The 9,915-nt window shown below is 47.7% G+C and overlaps 1 protein-coding gene across 1 annotated transcript; it reads left to right on the top strand.

Annotated features, from left to right (window-relative positions):
• Positions 1-2,813: 2,813 nt before the first annotated feature.
• On the top strand, positions 2,814-8,204 carry LOC138975658 (G-protein coupled receptor GRL101-like). The gene is made up of 2 exons (XM_070348392.1): positions 2,814-4,408; positions 5,549-8,204. Exons 1-2 carry the CDS (start codon positions 2,841-2,843, stop codon positions 6,183-6,185), a joined length of 2,205 nt encoding a protein of 734 aa, XP_070204493.1. The 5' UTR covers positions 2,814-2,840; the 3' UTR covers positions 6,186-8,204.
• Positions 8,205-9,915: the final 1,711 nt, after the last annotated feature.

Genomic DNA, 9,915 nt, shown 5'->3' on the forward strand with positions numbered 1-9,915 from the left:
GACATAAAATGATTACGAGACGAGAGAGAGAGAGAGAGAGACTCGGAGAGAGAGAGAGAGAGAGAGAGAGAGAGAGAGAGAGAGAGAGAGAGACAGACAGACAGAGACAGAGAGAGACAGAGACAGAGAGAGAGAACTCGAACTCGAAAACTTTATTACCGAGGGATGATAGCATTAGGTCCATATGGTCCTTTCTTACAGCTAGTCCCTACTATAATACAGAGAGAGAGAGAGAGTGAGACAGAGACAGAGAGAGACAGACAGACAGAGAGAGTCAGAGACAGAGAGAGACAGACAGACAGAGAGAGAGTCAGAGACAGAGAGAGACAGACAAAGAGAGAGATATATTATTGAATTCAACGCCCACTGAGATAAGTTCCTTCTTTGCATGTCCATTCACTACAGAGCCCAGTAGGTCGACACACTTGTGAATGTTTTGTTTTGTCTTTAATTACATTTTTGATATATATTTTTTTTTTTACAGGAGAAAGGTGTTACCTCATGGTAGATCCGGGGCATACTGTGACGTGGAATGAAGCGTTCATAGGCTGCGTCATACAAGGGGCGCAACTGGCCAGTTTCAACACGGAACAGGAATGGAGTGACGTCACAAGGGTATTAGCCATGAGCAGAATGTCCCGCCCAGTGTACATAGGACTCAAGTCTCCTTCTTCGATGTTGCCACAATTGTAAGCTTTTGCATGCACACCGCCACCCCCACCCCTCTATCTCCCTACGTGTCTGTTTGTCTGTCTGTTTGTATACCACTGTCTGTTTTCCAAACCGTTATTACCTTTGTCCGTTTTCACCTGACTAAATTACAACAGTGTGAGAACAGCAAAAGAAATGTCATCGAAAACTGAGAGGAGGGGGTGGGGGGGGGGGGGGGGTGGTGTGTCTTAATTGATCGAGGGGTTTTAAAGGGCGGGCCGGGGGTCCACCGTATCAGGAACAAGAACTCCTATTGAGAAATGCGTATCTCACCAATCAACGAGGTATCTGTTGTGTCCAGGTACAGGAACATTTGGCAATGGGTCGACAACTCCATCGCCTTCTACACGCACCACCTGGCGGATGAAGTCATGCACCCAACATGCAGCGCGTTTCCTGAAGGCAACATCACACTGGCACGGTTTGGAGAGTGCAATAAGGCCATTGAAGCTAACTACTTGTGCGAACGGACACCAAAGACGACGGTAGACGAAGATGTGAAGTTAAAACGGTTGACACCTTCCAGTCAGACATTCCCTTCCATCCGTAACGCCACGTGCTCAAAAGGTCACGTGACTCACAATTTCTTGGCCTGTGACGTAGCCACCTCGTGCGGAGCTGGCGACGATGACGTTTCAGGAGGATGCACGGCGCCGGTGATGTCCAGCCCGTTGTTCTACCCGTGTGACGGAGGGGGCGATAAGGTGCCCTACACGCTGGTGTGCGACCACCGAACGGACTGCAATGACCACACTGATGAGACTTTCTGTGTGTTCCCGCGCTGTGTCGACAAGATGCAGCTTCAGTGTCACAACCAGCAGGTCAGTTTTCGCTGTTCCCACTTTGTCCTGTCAGTGACAATATCTGAGTTCGCACTTTGTCCCGTGACAATATCTGCTGTTCCCACTTAATTGTCCTGTGACAATATCTGCTGTTCCCACTTTGTCTTGTGGCAATAACTGCTGTTCCCACTTTGTCCCGTGACCATATCTGCTGTTCCCACTTTTTCTTGTGGCAATAACTGCAGTTCCCACTTTGTCCCGTGACAATATCTGCTGTTCCCACTTTGTCTTGTGACAATGTCTGCTGTTCTCCCTTTGTCCCGTGACAAGATCTGCTGTTCCCACTTTTTTCCTGTGACAATAACTGCTGTTCCCACTTTGTCCCGTGACAATATCTGCTGTTCCCACTTTGTCCTGTGACAATATCTGCTATTCCCAGTTTGTCCTGTGACAATATCTGCTGTTCCCACTTTGTCCTGTGACAATATCTGCTGTTCCCACTTTGTCATGTGACAATATCTGAGTTCCCACTTGGTCCCATGACAATATCTGAGTTCCCACTTGGTCCCGTGACAATATCTGCTGTTCCCACTTTGTCCTGTGACAATATCTGCTATTCCCAGTTTGTCTTGTGACAATATCTGAGTTCCCACTTTGTCGTGTGACAATATCTGCTGTTCCCAGTTTGTCTTGTGACAATATCTGAGTTCCCACTTTGTCTTGTGACAATATCTGCTATTCCCAGTTTGTCATTTGACAATATCTGCTGTTCCCACTTTGTCCTGTGACAATATCTGCTGTTCCCACTTTGTCATGTGACAATATCTGCTGTTCCCACTTTGTCATGTGACAATATCTGCTGTTCCCACTTTGTCCTGTGACAATATCTGCTGTTCCCACTTTGTCCCGTGGAAGTACCTGATATTCCAAATTTGTGTTGAGACAGAACGTTTTTTTTGAATTCTCTCTCCTTGTTTGTGGGTATCAGCTTTTTTTCTGAGATATAAGGGCCAACAAACAGAGATTTTTCGCTCAGGCTATGTAAAAAAAATAAATAAAAATAAATAAATAAATAAATACAAATTAAAATAGTGTTGTTTACTCCGGACAGTTAAACAGGTTATGAGCACACCTGTGTTGATGTCATTTTACGCCTTGAATCAAACATTTCAGATATGTAATGACTAAAACGATGTGGAATTCGCACAATTAAATTTCACGTAACGCTCCACCAGAATATTTTAGTCCTCGTTGTTGTCACTTAGTTCAACGAGAACTGAATTCATGTGCCCTCTCTCTGGCTGTTTGATGTTTCAGTGTGTCCCTCTAGACGCTCGCTGTGACGGAATGACGCAATGTACGGACTCCTCTGACGAAGAAGAGTGCGCCGAGATGATCAACAGTCAGGTCGTGCAGATACCTCCCCCTGCCATTATCACCATGGACGGTTGCGGGGGTTTCCGTGTCGTCCCTTTCCACCAGAACATCACACTTGCTGCCTATAACTCCAGCCTGGCTGGAAAAATGAACGCAACTGAGAAAATGAACGCCAGTGTAAAAACGAACGCCAGTCTTACTGATGACAAAAACCAAAGCTTTGCGACTCATAGTTCTGACGGGCAGCAGAATGCTAGCCCTTCCGGACATCCTGGTATCAGCGAAGATGTCCGGTGTCCGGAGACGCACTTCCAGTGTCCAGGTAACGGCTACTGCCTGCCTGTCTACCTGAGGTGTAACGGTGTCAACGACTGTCCAGGGAAGGAGGACGAAGCTGGCTGTGACAGCTACAGCTGCCCGGGGTTCTATCGCTGCAGAGGGTCTTCAGTCTGCCTCCACGCTGACCACGTGTGTGACGGTGTGTACCACTGTCCGCAGCAAGACGACGAGCTGTTCTGTGACCTTGGCTGTCCTCAAGGCTGCACGTGCTACGGGCACGCGGTCACGTGTCCTGTCGTCTTCTCCGCTCAGTCCTACCCAGACGTGCGTTTCGTGGACGCCAGTGGCAGCGGGATGACGCCGAGTCAGCTGAAGGATAACTTTATGCTGATCTATCTTCGTCTGGCGTTCTGCGGGATGAAGCATGCCGACGACCTCGCCTTCCCCAACCTGAGAATCTTAGACCTCAGCCACAACTCCATCACTCGCATCAGCGTTAGTCAGCTGAACGCTGTGCGTAACCTGCGAACGTTGATCTTATCGGCGAATCCTTTCGTGTCCTTGTTTCAAGACGATCTCTCTTCGTCCCAGACCTTTGGAACCCTTCGCACACTAGACCTGTCCTGGGTGAATATTCCCCATCTGAACGCGTCAATCTTTCCTCCTTTTACCAAAATCCGCACTTTGAATCTGTCCCACTGTGGCATTGAAGACACCATCAGTTTCGAAGTCCTATCCAAGCTACGCAGTGTGGACTTGCGCGGTTCTCCCATAACCACCTTCCCCCAGACAGTATTTGAAGGCATGGACAAGCTGCAGACCGTGTTTGCTGACAACTACAAGTTGTGCTGCCCTAAAACCTTACCCCCACACTTTGCACTCAGCGGCTGCACTGCTCCTTTCAACGAGATTTCTTCCTGCGAAAATCTTCTGAGATCAGACATTTACCGTGTGTTTCTCTCCGTCTTCGCAGTTCTGTCGCTGCTGGGGAACCTCGGTAGTTTTGTGGCTCGCGTCTTTGTCCAGAAGACCGCCAACGCTACAGGGTTTGGGATCTTTGTCACTCACCTGTGCGTGGCCGATTTCCTGATGGGGATTTACCTGGCGATTATCGGGGTGGCTGACCGCATGTACCTGGGCAGCTACGTGTGGAAGGATGTGGCCTGGCGACACAGCGCGGCGTGCAAGGTGGCCGGGTTCCTGTCCCTGCTGTCCAGTGAGGTGTCTGCCCTCATCATCTGCCTCATCACGCTGGACAGGTAAGCAAAGAAGGGTTTAACGTTTGTGTCAACTAAACTACACCGACTGCACTTTAGCAGGCTGCCATGCAAGCACTAAATAAAAGCCACCGATCCACATTTTGTTTACATCTGCGAGTGCTTTATATTAATTTGTTAAAACTGAACCAGTAGTTCTAGTACAGGTAGGTGATTGCACCTCAACACACACACACCTGGCGCGACTCTTGTAGCTGCTAGCTGTCCACATGGAGGAATAGACCCGAATGGTAAATCCCAGCAATGGGAGAATAAAGTATTTAAAAAGAAAATGGAAAATGTTGTTTGTTCTTTTAGATTCCTGACTCTACGTTTCCCATTCGGCGCCCTACGCCGCTTTCGTCAATGGGATAATACAGTATTGAGAATAACAAATGTTCTATGTTCTTATAGGTTCCTGATTCTCCGCTTCTCATCCAGCGCCCTAGCTACACCTCCATAATTTCTCTTGTTGCTGTCAGCTTTCCGCTTGGAGGAAGTGACCAGAATTTCTTCTTCTTTTGGGTTTCCGCTGACCCGAATAGACGTTGTTCGGAAATAACTGTCAAGTTTGTCTGGGATGTGAAAGAGTGAATACTCTTGCATTTGAAGAGTCAAACACTCCCACCGGACATTGCAGGCTTGTCACTAGCGTGGGGGGTGTCTGAAACACGTGGACAACCGTGTTAAAAGCTGTCAGCGTGAGTTCGATCCCAGGTTCGGCGGAAATTTATTTCAGAGTCAACTTTGTGTGCAGACTCTCTTCGGTGTCCGAACTCCTCCCCGTGTACACTACATTGGGTGTGCACGTTAAAGATCCCACGATTGACAAAAGGGTCTTTCCTGGCAAAATTGCTTAGGCACAGTTAATAATTGTCTACCTATACCCGTGTGACTTGGAATAATAGGCCGTGAAAGGTAAATATGCGCCGAAATGGCTGCAATCTACTGGCCGTATAAAATTTCATCTCACACGGCATCACTGCAGAGCGCCTAGAACTGTACCCACGGAATATGCGCGATATAAGCGTCATTGATTGATTGATTGAAAAGCTTGCCTCACTGAAAGCTATACTATTCATTGTTTCACAACCCATACAAAACCGACAGAGCTCAAATTAAAACTGTTTTTTTTTCTTGTAGGTTCCTGGTTCTCCGCTTCCCATTCAGCGCCCTACACTTCCGCAAGTTCTCGGCCAACGCGGCGTGCGCGGGCGTGTGGTTCACGGGCTTCGTTCTCGCCGCCATCCCCCTCCTGCCCGCCGCGGCTCACTGGAACTTCTACAGTAACACCGGCATCTGCGTGCCCCTCCCCATCACGCCGCGCAGCGACGCCTTCCTCGGCCACGACTACTCCTTCGCCGTGCTCATCGTCTTCAACTTCATCCTCTTCCTCCTCATCGCCGCGGGGCAAGCCTCCATCTATGCCTCCATTCGCGTCAACAGCATGTCCGAATCGGACTCCACGCGAAAGTGTCGCGACTCCAGCGTGGCCCGTCGCCTGATCACCATCGCCATGTCGGACTTTCTCTGCTGGTTCCCCATCGGCTTGCTGGGTCTGCTGGCGGCGGAGGGGGTGAGCGTGTCGGGGGAGGTCAACGTGGCTTTGGCCATCATCGCACTACCGGTCAACTCGGCCCTCAACCCCTTCCTATACACGCTCAACAAGGCGCTGGAGCACAGGCGGCGCGTGCAGGAGGTCAGGCTGAGGAAGATGCTCATGATGCAGATGTCCTCCAAGATCTCCATGTCCGAGGTGTCCTTCGTCAGCAGGGAATGACGTGGTGGATGACGTCATGGATTGACGCCTGGGGGGAATGACGTCATGGAGGGCAGCGTGGTGTTCTGGGTGTTTGAGGTGTCCTAAGTCACCATGGAATGACGTTATGGATGGCATAAACAAGAACGAAAACAAATACTTTATTGTCTGTCTTTACAAAACAGAAAACTGTCTGTGGAACTCACAGAATGAAACTGAACGCACTGCATTTTTTTCACAATGACCGTAGTCCGCCGCTAGTGCAAAAGGCAGTGAAAGTGACGAGCCTGTACATGTTTAGCGCGGTAGCGGTTGCGCTGTGCTGCATAGCACGCTTTACTGTTACGTACCTCTCTTCGTTTTAACTTTCTGAGCGTGTTTTTAATCCAAACATATCATATATATATGTTTTTGGAATGAGGAACCAACAAGGAATAAGATGAAATTGTGTTTAAAACGATTTCGGAAATTTAATTTTAATCATAATTTTTATATTTTTAATTTTCAGAGCTTGTTTTTAATCCGAATATAACATATTTATATGTTTTTTGAATCAGAACATGATGAAGAATAAAATAAAAGAAATGTTGGATCGTTTTATAAAAAAGATTTTAATTACAATTTTCAGATTTTTAATGACCAAAGTCATTACTTAATTTTTAAGCCTCCATGCTGAAATGCAATACCGAAGTCCGGCCTTCGTCGAAGATTGCTTGGCCAAAATTTCAATCAATTTGATTGAAAAATGAAGGTTTGACAGTGCCGCCTCAACTTTTACAAAAAGCCGGATATGACGTCATAAAAGACATTTATCAAAAACATGAAAAAACGTCTGGGGATATCATACCCAGGAACTCTCATGTAAAATTTCATAAAGATCGGTTCAGTACTTTACTCTGAATCGCTCTACACAGACACACGCACAGACACACAGACACAGACACAGACACAGACACACACACACACACACACACACACACACACACACACACACACACACACACACACACACCACGACCCTCGTCTCGATTCCCCCCTCTATGTTAAAAAATTTAGTCAAAACTTGACTAAATGTAAAAACGATGTTGCACAAATACATAAATGAAGATTAAACATTAGATTAAACATCGTGTATGGCAGTCCGATGGTGTGTTTGATGTGTCCTTCGTCAGCAGGGAATGACGTCATGGTTGACAGTTCGATGCTCTAGGTGTATGAGGTGTCCTAATCAGCAAAAAACCACTGACAACATGGATGACAGTCCGACCAGTGATATGGGTGTTAGATGTGTCATCGTCAGCAGGGAATGAAGTCATGGGTGACAGTCCGACCAGTGATCTTAGATGTGTCATCGTCAGCAGAGAATGACGTCATGGGTGACTGTCCGACAAGTGATATGGGTGTTAGATGTGTCATCGTCAGCAGAGAATGACGTCATGGGTGACTGTCCGACCAGTGATATGGGTGTTAGATGTGTCATCGTCAGCAGAGGATGACGTCATGGGTGACTGTCCGATGAGCTGGGTGTTTGATGTCTCTTTTGCCTGCAGGGAACAACTTCACGGAGGACAGTCCGATGTTCTGCGTGTTTGACGTGTCCTTCGTTAGCAGGAAATTACGTCATAGATGACAGTGCATGTGGCCAGTGGTGTGGCGTTTGATGTGTCATTCATCAGCAGGGAATGACGTTGTGGGTGACTGTCCGATGTTCTGGGTGTTTGAGGTGTCCTTCGTCAGTAAGGAATGACGTCATTGGTGACGGCCTACAACGAGTCCAGAACGCTGCTGCCAGGCTGGTGTTGAAGAAGAGGAAGCGAGACCACATCACCCCCTTACTTCGTTCCTTGCACTGGCTCCCTGTCGACACCCGAATCTCCTACAAACTGTCCACTCTGGTCTACAAGTGTCTCAACGACTCGGCTCCTGAGTACCTTCAATCTTCCCTGGACATGTACACCCAGCCCTCCGACCGTCCCCTTCGTTCTGCTGCTGACCCACTCCGCCTTCACATCCCTCGCTCGAAACTCGCATCTGCTGGTCAGCGTGCATTCCCCTCCGCGGCCCCCTCCGTCTGGAACTCCCTGCCGCTTGAGCTTCGCCAGAGCCCCTCTCTTGACGCGTTCAAGAGTAGGTTGAAGACTCAGTTCTTCCCCTAGCTGGCTGTGACTTTCATGTTCGACGCGATGTGTTGTGCCCCAAATGACATCCTTGTGTTGTGCTCCCTGAGACGGTGTCACTAAAAGTCGAAAAGACGCGAAAAGACGCGAAAAGACACGAAAAGACAGCAAATAGATACGAAAAGACGCACAAATACACGAAAACACACCTTTGACCCTTTCACCTTTGACACTCACACAGTGCATTCACACCTTCTTGTAACAATCACCTCCTCACTTTTCTTTTCTTTATTTGGTGTTTAACGTCGTTTTCAACCATTCAAGGTTATATCGCGACGGGGAAAGGGGGGAGATGGGATAGAGCCACTTGTCAATTGTTTCTTGTTCACAAAAGCACCAATCAAAAATTTGCTCCAGGGGCTTGCAACGGAATTCTGAGCGCATCAAACATTCCCACACGAACGTGTTATCAGCGGCTACCCCGGGTAACTCATAAAAGTTACGCAACTGACCACACGCCAGCTGAGCTGGTGTTCTATCCATCCGATCCGACAAAGGAATTAACATCTACTTGACAAAACGCCGATTCCCCCAACATACCCAGTCAAGCTGGCGGCACATTACATTACGACCACCTGGGGCCCAAGCGATCCGTTTTTGGCGAGCTTTTCACAAATGACCGCCCACTTCAAACAGATAAGGACTTCCTCGTATACACACACACGCACACACAAGCTCATACACACACACACACACACACACACACACACACACACACACACACACACACACACACACACACACACATGCGAGAGAGAGAGAGAGAGAGAGAGAGATAGGAAGAGAGGAAGAGAGAGAAAGCGGAGAGAGAGAGAGAGAGAGACTCAGAGAGAGAGAGAGAGAGAGAGGGAGAGAGAGAGAGTGTGTGCATGTTTTGATGATTGTTTATATTAAATCACCAATCTCGACTAAAAACAGTTACATATGTACCAGGACTGTTCGTGTCTTTTCGCGTCTTTTCGCGCCTTTTCGACTTTTAGTGACACCCCTGTGAGAGGTGTATTGTGTGTGCTTAACATTATTTTGTTTGGACCTAGCTATTGATGTGTACATTTTTGTTAAACAGTAGTTGTTTGTTGTATGTTTATTGGGGTCTGCTAGTGTGTGATAGGATTTATGTCCGTCTGTAGATGTTTTTGTTGTTGTTAGTCCTGTGTTGACAACTCTTCGACAAGCGCTTAGAACCACATGTACCCACGGGATACGCGCGATATAAGCTTCTTATTGATTGATCGATGACGTTATGGATGACAGTCCGATGTTTTTGGTGTTTGAGCTAGGTGTCCTTGCTCGGTAGGGAATGATCACGACGTCATGGATAACCCCTAAGATTGCATCATAAGTGGCGTTTATGTTCGCCGTGTCTGACTTATGTCCATATAGTCAGTAGGGGATGAACGCACAAGAAAAATAAAGATGGGGTCGAAGATTTCTAATATTGAGGTGGCTTTCGTCTCTGAGGGACACGCAGTATAGATGAGGTCAAAGACTTAACGTTACCGAGGTGTCTCAGTTTCGTCTATAGAGAATGGTGTAATGGATGACGTCGGAGATCTAATTGATGCCAGTTAGAG

This window comes from Littorina saxatilis, linkage group LG9 (genome assembly GCF_037325665.1).
Source record: "Littorina saxatilis isolate snail1 linkage group LG9, US_GU_Lsax_2.0, whole genome shotgun sequence".
Taxonomy (NCBI): Eukaryota; Metazoa; Mollusca; class Gastropoda; order Littorinimorpha; family Littorinidae; genus Littorina; species Littorina saxatilis.